Source organism: Anoplophora glabripennis, unplaced genomic scaffold (assembly GCF_000390285.2).
Source record: "Anoplophora glabripennis isolate ALB-LARVAE unplaced genomic scaffold, Agla_2.0 scaffold98, whole genome shotgun sequence".
NCBI classification, from domain to species: Eukaryota; Metazoa; Arthropoda; class Insecta; order Coleoptera; family Cerambycidae; genus Anoplophora; species Anoplophora glabripennis.
The window spans coordinates 766,523-782,400 of NW_019416280.1; the positions used below are offsets into that span (position 1 = coordinate 766,523).

At 30.1% G+C, this 15,878-nt stretch overlaps 1 protein-coding gene across 1 annotated transcript; it reads left to right on the plus strand.

The window, feature by feature from the left end:
• Positions 1-9,022: 9,022 nt before the first annotated feature.
• On the plus strand, positions 9,023-15,086 carry LOC108904951 (glycine-rich protein 5-like). The gene is made up of 5 exons (XM_018707679.1): positions 9,023-9,274; positions 11,804-12,050; positions 12,934-12,987; positions 14,576-14,666; positions 14,956-15,086. The coding sequence occupies exons 1-5, from the start codon at positions 9,029-9,031 to the stop codon at positions 14,963-14,965; spliced, it is 648 nt and encodes a 215-aa protein (XP_018563195.1). The 5' UTR covers positions 9,023-9,028; the 3' UTR covers positions 14,966-15,086.
• Positions 15,087-15,878: the final 792 nt, after the last annotated feature.

The window sequence follows — 15,878 nt, forward strand, 5'->3', positions numbered from 1 at the left end:
TTTTTTGAAACAAATTTCTAATTAATTTTTGTGCAATCTGTAATCACTTAAAAAACAGTTTTTTTTCAAAACTACCCTTTTTCTTTTCTGAAAAAAATATTCATAAATTTGTTTAATTAATTATTAATTATTAATTATTAATTATTAGTTATTAATTATATTATATAAATATGTCTAATTCAAATCTTTATTTCCATATATAACATCAATATTAATTACACATAATTTGAACCTGTATCTTCATATTCTTTATAATTTTTTATAACTACTAATAGACTTAAACTGAAGCACATTTTATTTAAACCTCATTTGCATCATCTGAGACGAGTGTTAATAAAAACAATTTTTTTATATAGGTAACAAAAATGATTTACGTAGTAAAACATATCGACTAGTATAATTTTTTTAAGGGGACTTTTAGTGGGAATATTTATTTACCTCTTTAATATAGGTATGTACACTTTATCTGATTGGATCATCGCAGAATATCTGACCTTCACCTTAATGTTGTTTGCTTTTCCTGGAACCAACTACAATGAAAGCGTTCGTTATCTTTAACACTACTAAAGACATCAATCAATTCATAAACAAGACAGGTTTTGGTTACATCATCTAATGTGCTGGTAATTTACAGAATATATTTCATACAAGGAGATGCCAAATACGTATGTGCTTCAAATTAAGTAAGTTGGGTATTTGCTAAACACAAAAACTGTAAGGACGTAAAAAATAGTGTTTAATAGGTAATTAATATCTAATACATAAAAAAATTATCTTGCATTAATTTTTTATAACAATTTAAAAGACTACAATAGACTACTCATATGGAAAAATTAACAGGTACACCTCAGTTTTTAATAGTTTGGTAGTTTTAATTATGTATTATGTTGTTCCAGGGACATGCAATAAAGTGATTTTAATTTTCTTTTTTTCTCCAAAAAGAAAACAGAAACAAAAAACTTAAGAGACAAAAGAGTTGTATCTTTAGTTGTTTAACGCGGAAAAAATTATAAAAGTTTAAAAAAGTCAGTGGCGCACATTTTTTTTGTCAAAAATATTAGTTAGGATGCCCCCGAGACGCCACTGGACTGAATAATTTTAATCTAGTTAAGGCTAAATTAACTCCTTTCTACCATAGTAACACTGCCAAATTTCAACAAAATCGGTTAAAGGATTATTAAGGTTTTTACGAAATAACAATTTTTTAAAGACAACTTGAAAACGAACCTTTACCGGACCTATATTTGTATAAACTTTTCGTCATAGAATCACTCAAAGAATCGCCCCTTGAAGTTTGGTCGCGTACTCAAATAACACCCTGTATATTTGACGTAAATTAATGAAACTTGGGCTCGCATTGATTTTTTTAATGGAACACTCTGTATATTATGCCATTTTTGAAATGTACGGTAAATTCAGAACACTTTTTGTATAACATACATATCTCTAAAATAAGCGGTTTTCGTAATAATGACGTTTGAAAATTGATATTTTGAAATACACACAGGTAATGAAATAAAATGTTTAAATTGAACAACTCTGAACATTTTTTTAAAAGCCAACAAAATCAACCTGGTATGCCAAATTTTATCCTAAACAAAATAATTTCCTTCGTATTAATAGTTTTTCATTCCTTGGCCCCTAGACCATTTTGATGTAGTATTTTGTGACAATAAAAATCAAACTATCACCGGCGATTAGTTTGTCAGTGTCATTTTGTCAGTTTTACGTGTCATTCGTATTGAAATATTTATGATGATTGGTTTTAAAGACAGAGTGCGTATTCAACAAGAAGTGTGTAATTAATCTTGATCGACCTCCAGCTACTAGATCTACTGTCAACAAAATTGAATTTAAATTTGCTGAGCACGGCCAGGTTATAGATTTACCTAAAGGAAGTCCAGCAGAAGTATCAGAAACTAGATGTGTTACTAGAAACTGTAAATAATCCCAATGTACCGTTAGGGCAACCTCCAGGAATTGTAATTTGTCACCGGGATATGTGTCACAAATACTCAGAAAAAATAAATATAAGTCATAAGTTCAATTGATATATGAACTATTAGAAGACGATTTTGACCGATGAACGCAGTTTTGTGACTTGAGAGGAGTAATCAAAACTTCACCCAAAAGATTATTTTTTCTGATGATGCTACTTCTGTTTTAAATGGTCACCTAAACAGACAAAACTGCAGGTACTGGGGAACTGAAAATCCTCGTTGGACACAAGTCTGTCGCGCACTGCATCGTCAAAAAATAAATGTTTGGGCAGGTATTGTCGAAAACCGAATTCTTGAACCTTATTTTTTTGAAGAATATTTAAATGGAAAACGCTACTTAGACTTTATTCAGTTTGAACTCATCCCCGCTTTAGCTGTTGTGTTTCCTCATCCACAAATTCCAGATATTCCTCATATGGTTCAAACATGATAGAGCACCTGAACAAACAATTGACAGTTGTGTTGTAAACAAGTTGTGTTTTTACTGTTATCCAATTCAAAGCAGTGATTTAATAACTAGTATCTTACGTACAGTAATATGTAAATCAGAATAATTTAAAGTCAACTATATCACTCTCAGTATAGGAGCACCATGTGGACCTGTGTTTGACCCTGTGATCTTCACAGCTTATATTATTTATACAGTTCTGCAGAAAAATCCTTATGAACTATTCAGTCTACTAATGACTAGGGATACGTAATTTTCGTATTTACGAAATAACTGCGAATAAATGGGAAGTTACGGAAAAAGTGGGAATATATGCGAAATATGAAAATAAAGGCGAAGCGATGCGCTTCTTGTAAAATCTGAGAATAAATTAATCCTTCACATGAAATCTAATGAAACGAACGAAGTCTACCAACACATTGGTACACTATTTTGTTCCTCTATAGCTATTGCCACACAGTCGCAAAGTTTTCCAAAATTCAATTTTTAAAAAATTTCCCGCAAGATGAGGTTATTAATGGATATACTCACTTTCATCGACAACTCTTAGCTGCAGCAGATAAAAAAGACACTCCCGATGTTCTTCAGGTTTTATTACATTCATCTCAATTTTGCAAAAGCGGCAATTCAAAGTTTATGATGTCCTGTATATACTGTTGATGCGGAGCGATTTTTCAACACCTACAACATTGTCATCACGGACAGAAGGACCAGGCTGTTGGAAGAAAATGTAGAAATGATAGCAATGTTGGCTTTCAACTAACAGTGAGACTACCTGATACATATATTATACTAAAGTTAAATTTAAAAATAGTGCGCCAATATTTTTTATTTATTCTTCAGCAATTACTCGATAAAAAAATTTGTTTTGATTTTTCGTTTATGTCAATTCAAAATCTTCATACTCTATCAGTTCAACTTTTTTACCAGTTTTGCTTTAAACGAGACAATATTGTCTCGTCTTGTCTTGTACAGACAATATCCCGTAAAATCATCACCATCGATTGAATTCCAATTCGTGAAAATGGTTTATACAATTGCGAGAAAAGTTGAAATAATTGGTTTGTTCTACAAGAATAATGACTGTGCACGGCAGTCAGCACGGATTTTTAAAGATCGTCATCCTGACAAAAACACTTCGCATCGGTACGTCCTGGATTTAGTGCACAAATTTTTGGAAACTGGATCGGTTGCAAACAGAAAGCATCAACGTGAACCGGTCGTACGTAATGTGGGTAATCAGGTAGCTGTCCTAAGTCACATTAGAATGGAACCAAATTTGAGTCTCCAGAGACTTAAGTACTTCAGGAATTTCTGTACCTAGTTGCCGCCAAATCTTAAAAATTCATAAGTATCACCCATTCAAAATTAATTTGGTACAAGAAATTAATGAAGACAATCCTGATCGCCCCTTGCAGTTCTGTGAAGAAATGAATGGATCGTGCTGGAAGGAATCCAAATTTTTGGTACTCAATCTGTTTTTCCGATGAATGTATCTACGTTCCAACTGGATGGTAGAGTCAACCGCCATAATTATCAGTACAGGAGTGATGAAAATCCACGCATTTTTCATGAAACTCATACGCAGCATCCGAGGAAATTGAATGTTTGAGACCACCTCATAGGGCCTTTCTTCCTACTTGGAAATCTGAATGGAAACATGTATCTAAATCCACTGGAAACGAATATTAATCTACCAAATGATTGTGGAAGTATTGGAAAATGACAACGCTTTGCCAGAAGAGAAAAGGGGTTTCAGCAGGATGGTGCTCCACCACATTATGTCGTAGATGTAAGGGATTTTCTTAATCAGAACTTTTCAAGTCACTGGATAGGACGCAGACGTTCAGTTGAGTGGTCTCCCAGATCGGCAGATCTAACGTCCTTAGACTTTTTTCTAAGGGGACATTTAAAGTCGAAAATTTACGCAACACGACCGAAGATGTCGTCAGATAACGCCCAAAATGCTTCGAAATGTTCTTTCGGAAGTAGAGCAAAAAGGTTTTTATTGTATGGAAACGGAGGGAAACCAATTTGAACATTTAATAAAACAACATTATCTTATTCATTGATATTTTGTCTTATTCTGTAAGTGATGATTTTATTGCCATATCCAAACCAAAATTTAAAAAGTCATATGTTATCGTGGGCAGAATTGAAAAAGCTTTCAAATGAGGTGTCACTCAACATATTTTATGCCCCTGCCTAAGGGGTAGCTTTCAAGACACCAAAACCTACGTCATCACGTGTCTTACATTTTTTTGTTTTTTTTTTAAATTCCTATATTTCCCAGGTGGGAAGTTTTAATTGAAACACCCTGTATATTATAGTAGTAGCACCAAGTAGGTGCAGCGTTAAATTTTCTGCAATTATTTTTAAATAAATTATTTATTAATGATTACACGAATTATACTGCAACATTTTAATTTTATCGTTACTGGTGCGAATTTCTTGTTATTCTGACACTAATAAAACAGGGAAATATTGTTGAATGTTAAGTTTTAGTCAATTTTCGCCATCGTACATTATATCTAAATATAGTAAAAATATCTTGATGATTCCTTAAATTTACCTCTTGACACGAGTAGGATCTTGATCCCCATGCAGAATTTATGTTAATAGAATCTACAGTCTAAAAGTAGGTGAGAACAGTGCAAAAAAGGTATTTACTATTTACATATAACGCATTGTGCTGCTCACAGATTATGCCAATTAATTTCCTCATTTACATTCATCTTAATTCGCGTTTTGTTTTCATGATGTCATTGGGAACGTAAGCAGCTATACCAATTATCATTATAGTAGTTTGAAATTAATTACCAAGTGGGTATTTTAACAACTTTGTTTAATATGTTTAATTATCTAATTTATACAGTATATGTAAATTATGTTTTTATTTCAAAAAAGTATTTCGGGGAAGGTTCTGCTTCTGATTTTATAACATTACTCTTCGAACAAAATTGCCCCTCCTAAAAATAATCCTTAACATTAGAAGCGGCCACTTTTTCCTTTTTATGTTATGTAGTAATAAATCTTAGACAATATTAAACATAATCTGTTTACGACTGTTTTTTTTATTTTATGTTGAATCTTTAATTTTTTGGGGTATACAGAATTTTTTCCCAGATGTTTGGCACACCCTATACAGTGCGCTAACTAAATAACGAATATCTACTTGAATCCAGCTATAGCTCCATCATTTTTAAAGATTTTGCGTTTTGAGTCACATTAATATCGCACAATTATTAATTGATATTTGCAGTTAAAGTAAAACAATGAAAAGATAATGACATGATCTGTATCAGAAAAAATGAAACTACAGTTGATTCAAGAAAACAAAGAATATTTTAGCTGGCGCAATAGAGGATTTCATATTTCGCAAAAAGATTATTTACTCCCTTGCATCAGGTACCAGGTGCCCCAATATTTAACAACACTTATCTCTATCTAAAGTTGCTTCGTTTAGGCGCTAGAGCCCGCACAAAGTTAGCAAAACTTGATACGATAATATTCTTGTATACAGGGTGTGCCATTTAACACTCCCGCTGCCAATATCTCCGAAATGAAGAAATTCATTTTAGTTCCAGAAACTGGGGTTGTCGAATAGCTTCAAATTGCAGGCAGAATTGTTAGTTCAAATCATTCTCTATAGATGGCGTGGCGAAACCAAGAAATTTTTTGGTTCCTGGAACCTGAAAATGCGGTCATATGAAAGATCTTTAAATTTTGAGTAATTTTTGTAATCGTATCGGTATTTATTTATTAGTCATAATTTTCATAGTAACATAATTTGACAAAAACAATTGCGCTCTTATCAGAGCATTCCCATTCTGTAAATTGTGATTATCAAACCATATAATTATTTTAATTCGAGGAACATTTAAATTCATAGAATTTGCAAAAGATGATTTATTTTTTCGACTTCTTGTCTCTGAAATTGTGACTATTTCCAACTGATTAGACTGCAAGATTCTGAATCCCATAAAATATTATTTAATTTTAAATATAAAATAAATCAATTTTTTATGATAATTAGATTTGTAGGTAACGATTCATAAATTAATTAATTACAGTAAAATTAAAAAATCAACAAGAGAGACAAAACTTGAGGAAAACAACCTCAAAAAAATATGAGCAAAATATATTTAAAAAAAAAATAAACATTTTTGCTTGAAATGTGATGCCCTCTAACGGCTAAATAAAACACCTTTGGTTATACGGAATATTGAGACACACTGTAAATGTTCAAACCTAAAATTTGAATATTAGCTGCTCTCTTGAGATTGTTATTGAGGGATAAAGTTGTAACATAAAAAAAGATCGTCAAGATCAGATTGGTCGTACTCAGGAAAATCAACTTTATTAAAATTGGGATCCATTGTTGGTGGTATAATAATTTTGTCTAAAAGTTTATGAGAACATTAATCACATATTCAACACATAAATATTAATTTTAATAATGATTTACAAAAACTTCGAACAAACTTTTTTTTATTTTAATAAAAATGATAAATTCATGGTAATCATATGAATAAGTATCTATGAGTAAAAATTTAAATATACACTGTAAAAATTTGTGAAAATTTACATGGGATCTTTACATATTTGTAATGATTTTTGTAGCTACACCAAAAATAGATATAAATAAATTGAACATACATTGTGTAAAACTACACGTTTGAATGTATATTTTAATTTTGCTATGTATTCTTACCTTTTATGTTGTACATTTTAAAATCTATTATTCCTAATTATTCATGTGTTGTTATTGTATTTGAGGTAAATATACGCATAAAAATGTGAATTTACATGACCTAATTTGGTTCGACCAATCAGATTAATCATGTGTTCACCTGGTGTGGTGTTACCGCGCGTGTGCAGAAAACTGTGTTGTTCAGTAGGCATGTTTATATTCATTTGTGGCGTAATAATATAACAGTGTTTTAACTACCTAAATATAACGTAATAAATAAATACTGAGTAAATATAACTTTGTGTATATTACATACATTTCTCGGTTTACCCTCATTTGAAGTTATTGAAAAGAAACATGAATAATAACCATATTGAACTTTGCCTAACCCTTATACGCAGACATCTAGATTGGAGCTTACTATTTAAAACCTATTTATTTATTTTTTTAGTTACACTATATTTTGTTTTCAGTTTAATGTTCTGTAGAAGTGGACATTTTTCTCGAAATGGTTCAAAGATTCTACCTTAAAATGCACCTGTAAACAAAATTTTTATCCAGAAAATATCTTCATATAAATGGAAAGTAAAACTTGTTCCAGAAAATACATAAAGAATGTTTTTCCTTATATATAATTATTTTAAATTAAAAGTCGATTTTATAGAAGAATCTCATTTGTCTTTGATAAGTATATATTGTTACTTATCTTTAGGTAAAATGCAGAAATATATATTTTACTATAAAAAAAATGTGTCATTACTCCATTACTCCATTAATAAATCTTCTTAAGTTTATTCAATGTACTTTTCTCTTATTTTCACTTAGATACTCGTAACCTGCCTTGAAAAATATTTAAATATATAAAAAAGATATTCTTTCTAAAAATATTACAAGATAATGGCCAGATTTTTTTTCTTAAAAGTACTATCTAGTTTTCCAGTTTCTTAGTAAAATTACACTTTACATGAAAAAGTGTAAATTTACATGCTTCGTGTAACTTTACCTGTATGATGTAAATTTTACATTACCGACTATGGCGTCGAAATAATCAATGATCTAGTGCGTAATTTACATAAAATTTTTATCAGTATATACTCATTTTATTAAATAAAAAGAAAATGGAAGAATATATCTTGATAGAAATATTGCAATATTCTCATTTTTTTAATGTGTTTAAAAAAGTGTTCATTTCCAATGTTGTATTGAAAATAGCAACTAACTTAAGTAATAAAGTTTGTTCCAAAGAAACTGAAATAGATGCATACCAGTTAGGATCACTTTATCGAAATCCATGTATCTAGTTTCTATGTTAAAAATAAACAGTTGACTAGTTATAATTCTTAAACAGGTTGCACCACTTAAGGTCTAAATAAAAAGAACACAATTTCAAAAATTAAATAAAATGTGTTCCCTGACGTCAATAAAAGAATAACTGATTCTATGAATATAGCCTCGTTGACATTTTTAATAAATATTTTTTTATTTTGTGTAATAAGATGCGTTTCTGTTAAAGCTCTTCCTATTCACTTTTAAAAGTTTTTAAGGAGTTAGGTGTTATATATTTTAAATTAAATTAATTCACTTTTGCGAGTAAGGATAAAAATATATATATATAACTCCAAATTGAAAAATCCCCATGTACTAACAATTTTAAATTAACAAATAATCAGTATTTGCCAACTTAATGATGAACCTACGAATTTATTTGCTTAGGATCGCTTCTGAACCACCAAAATTGTTTTTTACATCAAAATATCCCCTCATTAATCAGAGACATATATTTGCCTACTTTTTTACAAAGCGAACGAATTAGTGCCTCGTATTGTTACATAACAGCGAAGGCACTATAAAAACGGAGATAACTGGCAGAGGAACACATAACCAACCATGAGGTGGTTAGTAGCACTTACATTGCTAGCCGCTGCTAGCATCTGCAGCAGCCAAGCGGAACAAGAAGTCGCCATCGCCAACGCATTGCCAAGGCCGGTAGGAGTAGTTTATCTCCTGGACATTATTTCACCACCAAGGCAGAAACCAGAAGCTTTCGACTATGAATCTTCCAACCTCATTAGTGACGGTCCAAGCTACGGAAAGAAGCATTCGTACTTGCTGATTCGCCCTATCCCTGCTGAGGTACGTGTGACAATTCATTTTTCATACATTTTTTTTTTAAAATACCGTTCACTATGAATACTAAAACCCCTTAATAATTTGCATAAAAATAATTTCTTCGTTGTAATCCAAAATTAAACATTAATATTCTTCCTAATATTATTATTTGGTGGTATACTACAATATTTAGGAAAATTGTATTATATACAGATTTGCCCTTGAAGCCTTTTGATACAAAGGGTACTGAAAAAAAAAGTATCTATCTAAATCCCTTTTGAACAAATAAAATATTAAAACGAAATTTCACGTGGAAAATACATAAATAAAATGACGTTCAATGTGAACGAACCGAGGCTCAGCTTAAAGCATTGGTGTAGACATGCGATATGCTGGTTACATTTTATTCAAAAATTAATGCACATCATTGAAAAAAAATTTTCGTCATTTTGTACACTCAAATTTAATTGTAAAAAAAATATATTATTATTTTTGCAAAACATTTGGTACAAATTGGCCATTCTTAAAGATAATTCGTTTGAATAAATGCAGAATTTATTTACATAATTTTACGAAATGTGTTCAAAATTCTCCTTACTCTCTTAAAGATGTCTTAATTCTGATGGATATGCCGATACCCTATTTTTTAAATCATTAACACCCTGTATGTCAAAAACTGGAGCTTTAAGGATGAATACTTATACAGGGTATCTCTTTTGTGAGTTTACAAAATTCTACCACATGCTCTTTGGATCAAAATGAGTCGATTTAAATAAATTTATCTCAGTACAAAAAATGTGCTCAATTTAGGCTCCAAATGGCCATGAAGTTATCAATTTTTAAACTGGTTTTTTTTATTATAAAATTAAAACGACTTATGCGTAGAAATATTCATTTACAAAAATATCCCTGTTCTATTTATTTACTTTTTCTTCCATAAAGCTATGTCAAGGTACCAAATGTAACAAGATCGCATAAGTTATTTTAAATTTACAACAAAAAAACAATTTAAAAATTGACACTTCAGGGCTAACGTCCCTACTAAGCACATTTGTATTGAGGTAAGTTAATTTAAATCGACTTATTTTGATCGAGAGAATGTGTGCTGCACTTTTGTAAAGATCTTTTAGATACACCCCGTATGTCAAAATGTTCTTAAATTTGAGCAAGAGAAATGCTGCTTTAATTTCAAGTGTACCAATTTTTTATCCTTTACAATGTATTTAGTGTTATATATTTTGTTAATATCGGATAATTGGCTTGAGTTGAGAACTTAAAAAAAAATTAAAACCTTGCAATTTCCCACCTATTATTATTAAAACCATACTTTACCTGATAATATTAATTTATAAAATTAAATATTTCATAAGTATATAGAAACTCCTATTGGATTTAATGATCTGATTTTAAATAAACATTGAAATAATACATACACAACTTACATAATATTTGTAACGATACAGTTCACGACTGCAACCGCAATATCTCAATATTGTGGTTAGAGCCACAGCATACGTTAGAATTAACAAAAAAAAAGTTAATACGTATATTAATACATACCTTATATAGTCATTTAAAATCAATAATTTTAAATAAACCAAAGGGATGATAATATTTGATGCTTATCGCACACCTTATACTCAAATTGCCCCTTAATTTAACTCTCTTTTACAAGGGTATTTGATAGGTCAAATTTAATCAAAAGGTCACAAGACTAGAAGTCTGACTTACAAGTATATGACCTCTTAAAAATAATCTATTATCCCTCATTTCATTTAATAATAAGTTAATCGAACCAGTTAAAGCGTCAGTTTTAAAATTGGAACACATTTCGACTATTGTTCATGGCTATGGCTCATATCACTAAAAATGGATTACTGGAACCCACTTTTCATAGACACCTTGATAAAATAAATATTTTTTTGACCCTTGTAAAATGTTAATTGAGGTGTGGCGATAATTAAGAAAATTGATATGCTTGGAATATTTTGATTTTAAAGCAGTTTGCAAAAAATATTAAAAGGCATCATCATGTCAGTTATTAAACGCCACAGATAATATTTAAAACATTTAAAAGTATATCGACACATATTATAGCAGAAAAGAGATAATATTTGAAAAAGTACTATACAGGTTCGGAAAGTCCCCATGGTACATCGGCCGTTACGTGAGAGCGATAAAGTAAGTCATAGAAATCCGTACGATAGACAAGGATGGTTACATTGAAGACGTTTCATAATCTGAATAGTCACTCCCACTTCTAACCCGAAACGGGCGGTGGCTATTCAGATTATGAAACGTCTTCACTATAGCCATCCTTGTCTATCGCACGGATTTCTTTACTTTACTTTGTCGCTCTCATGTAAAGGCAGATAGACCATGTGGATTTTCTAGCCCTGTATATTTAAAATGTAATACATTATATCGAATACAAACTAAATAATGTTTTAAATCTTAAATAAATACATAATTAGTAATCAGAAGATTTTTTACATATACATACATTTTACATATTTTTAAAGGTATATTTTCACATCTATTATTTTATTGCAGGATACCAGAGATGCTGCTCCAAAATACCTAGTTCGTCAACGACGAGGCACGTATGGTAAAGGCGGCGGCGGATTTGGCGGAGGTGGTGGTGGAGGCGGCGGTGGCGGCGGTGGATTCGGTAAAGGCGGTGGCGGTGGATTCGGAGGAGGCGGTGGATTTGGAGGCGGTGGTGGCTTAGGAGGCGGTGGTGGATCAGGCGGTGGCCTAGGTGGTGGTAGTGGCCTAGGTGGTGGTGGTGGTAAAGGAGGTAAGACACTTTTAAATTTTGAAATAATTTTCTTTTGATAGATGAATAATTCAGGTCACACCATTTCTAGATTTTGTGGAAATATGCCTGCAAATTGAAATTAAAATATATTTTTTGCATTAAGTGGCAGTTACGATAGTAATAAATAGTTGATGTGACCTTCAGCTTGTCGTGTTAAAAATGTATTAAAATCAAGAATGAGTTATCCAAACAACACTTACATTTCATTAGTTTCTCTATTGTTAAAGCTTGACACAATTTACATAAATATAAAGTATAAAATTTAAAGTTAATTCAATTTTAATTTTTGTCACGTACTTTTTTATATATAAGAGTAAGTATTTCAAACAAGACTGCTATGATCTGAACACTAAACGTTTTATAAAATATGTTAAGATGCACTGTTTCTGATACAAATGGCAAAACCATTTCTGACTTATTATCCATTATTTTTTAATAATGATAGTAAAGTAACCATTTTATCTCACTCAAATTACTTCCTTCTTATTTTTTCCAATTAAAAATAAAACATATACTTTCATTAATTTTGAGCATCCTGCACATCGAAATCGTTGCGTTTCCGTAGTATATTTTTTTATAAGAGCAGTATATTGATATTTTTCATATATTTATTACACAATGAATAGAAAAAATAATGTAATTCATTGATACAAAGAAATAATCTTCAAATTAATTAATAAAATTTAAAGTTGATATATATCTCGTGTCCACTCAGATATAATTCGTGTCTAACTGAGATAAGAAAACCTTTTTTTTTGTTAAATTCTGTATTATTACGGTTATGTTTGATTAAAATAATTGATTAATACAAGTGTGTACATTTAAAAGTGAAAGGAAATTAATATTCTTAACATTTTTCCAGGATTTGGTGGGGGTAGCCTCGGTGGAGGAGGCGGCAACTTCGGAGGAGGTGGAGGTAAGTTTTTCAAATTAAAGAAAATATTATAACCTTACATCAGTCTTTGTTAGTATACAGAGTGATCTAAATGAAAGAGCACAAATACTACCAATTAATCTTCTTTCAACCAGTGACAAATTTACTAGGAGATACCTTCACCAATAACAATCCTAAGATTTCGACAATACTGAGTGCTTTGGAAAAAGAAAAATATTTTTGAGTTATTATTTTTTCAATTTAAAAAACACATCACAATTCCATAAATCGAAAATAATTCTTAAATTATGTTTCACAAAAAAGTGTATAAAAGTTTTTTGTTGCAAATGCAATTTTAAATGCAATGTAACAATCATTGAAAATCCAGAAAATTCAGTAGTGTACCAATTTGCATCTTTCATCCAATGGAAAATTTAAAATATGTACGATAATGCTTTTTATTATTGATAATTACATTGTATCTTTATTTTATACTATTAAAAAATGACTTGATTCAAATGACCTAGAATTTCCAAAACACTTAACGACATCGAAAATCTGGAATTCTGAAAAATGCTGACTGTCATTATATATAGAAATTATATATATTAAAAATATATATTAAAAATTATAAACAAATTTTGTGAACCTTCGCTTTTTTAATCAGGTCGTCNAACCGCCTACCCATATCATCTCCACTGATGGATAGTAATACTTATTATAGAGACATAATGCAAAAAATTTTCTAATGATAGGTCACATCAAGTTTTACTTAAATATTCGCTTTCTAGATATTAAGAGACATCATTATTTTTATGGAATTCTGGATATCCTGTATCTCGAAAGCAAAACGTTTCCGGGCCTGTGTATATACATTTTTTACTTATTTTGACCAGAGGAACACATCTTCAAAGTTTGTCAACTTAACCCTGAGACATCCTGTATATTAGATGTGACATACTTGTGAAAAAGTAATCACTTTTAACAGATAATCCTCTTTAAACAAGGGTTTGTTCAATTTTCAGAGAATTCCACAGGCAAATAATTTTTTAGAACGTGATATTATGGGAAAATGAAACTTGGTATTAATCGTTACATTAAAAGTAAATTAATAAGGACAGAGAAAGATAGGTACATGGATATTAATTTTATAATATTATATAATTTAATTTAATTCGTCTATAATATTAACGTTACTGAATTCCTCATTTTAAAATTTTGAAGCAATTCAAACAATGAGCATTCATTTATTTCAAATGAATTATCTTCTACAGGGTGTCCCTGAAAACAACGCTTGACCACAGGTTCCTTGGATAAAATCTGGAATTCTGAAAAATGCTGACTGTCATTATATATAGAAATTATATATATTAAAAATATATATTAAAAATTATAAACAAATTTTGTGAACCTTCGCTTTTTTAATCAGGTCGTCAGCTAAAGTCGTCACCCAGTATATTCATTCAAGCAAGCTTTTATAAGTAGTTAATGATTAATTCAGTAACTCTGATTGCTAGAGAAATTTATGTTGAGTTGATAATGATACAGATTAACTGTTGGCTAAAATAGGTAACTAGTGTTGGTTTCCCAATAATTTAAATTTAAAACTCAACATATGTTTATTCCCCAGGTCACCAAGGAGGAGGAGGAGGTTTCGGCGGAAGTCATGCATCAGCATCAGCATCAGCTCAAGCTTCTGCTGGATCACATGGTGGAGGATAGTAAGTTCTAAAAACTGACGAAATTAATATTCAAAAATGAATTTTTGTTCTTTTGTCAGTCCATAACTTCAAAATTGTTTGAAACTAATTTGACTATAATTCTTTCCAAACAAATACCTATATATTCTTTTGCTAAATCATTAATATGAAACTCCTATGTAAATACTGTTCATAGCCTATAACTGAAAATAATTTTTACATTGGCTCAATTTTCTTTTGTAGTAAATTACGTTTCTTTAATAATTCTTAAATGAATTAAATTAATATTTATGTACAATGTTTCTTCCAGTGGCAAATAACAGATGTGGATGAACAGTGGCCCATGGAAAATTCTACAAAATTGAATTGAAAATGAATAAAAACCAATCTTCAAAAATTACTGTCAATTTGGTTATTTTTTAAATAAAATGTTAAAACTACCATCGTTTTTTTGTTATGTTAAGAAAAACAACTAATACTTATATGAAGCTGATCTGAAATATTTACGACTAATTTAATTTAAAAACAATATATTCCTAACGGTTCCATAATTGACCTAATTTTATCTTAAGAGGGTTCAGTATCTAAAATTATTAATATTTCTACTGTCAAAATAAGCCAGTAGAAATACTATTTACAAAAGAAAAGTTAAAGAACTGTTATTGAATGAATAACAAATTAAAAAAAAATTATACTATATTATTAAACAACCACATTAACCAGTAATAATCAACTACTCATCTAGAACTGATTGCATAAAAAGAATCTATTCTTTAAACGCCTCAGAAACTATTTTAAAATCAAAACTTTTATGGCAGATATACTTCATAAATTAACAAAAAAAGTTCCGATAAGTATGTGTCAAAACACGCTTCGCTTTTGAGATACAGTATTATCAGGCATAATGTTGAAAAGTTTATTTCAAGATACAAAAATCAGATGAAGGACACCATTTAGAAATATTTTATTTTCTTCTTGGATAAAGTGTTTGCTTAATTTAAAAAATAGCCTGGCGTCATAATACTTTTAATATATTATGCATCGCTCAGATTATATTAAGTAAAAATATTGCAGGAAACTACTCTGCACACTAATGCCTCGAATTGTGTTATATCTGTCATACATCTAGTCAATGACTAAGATAACTCGTTAGAAAAACCGTAAAGGGTCCCTTACACGGTCAATATTATTGAAGCAATATTATTGACGCAATATATGGTAAAAAAAAACAGT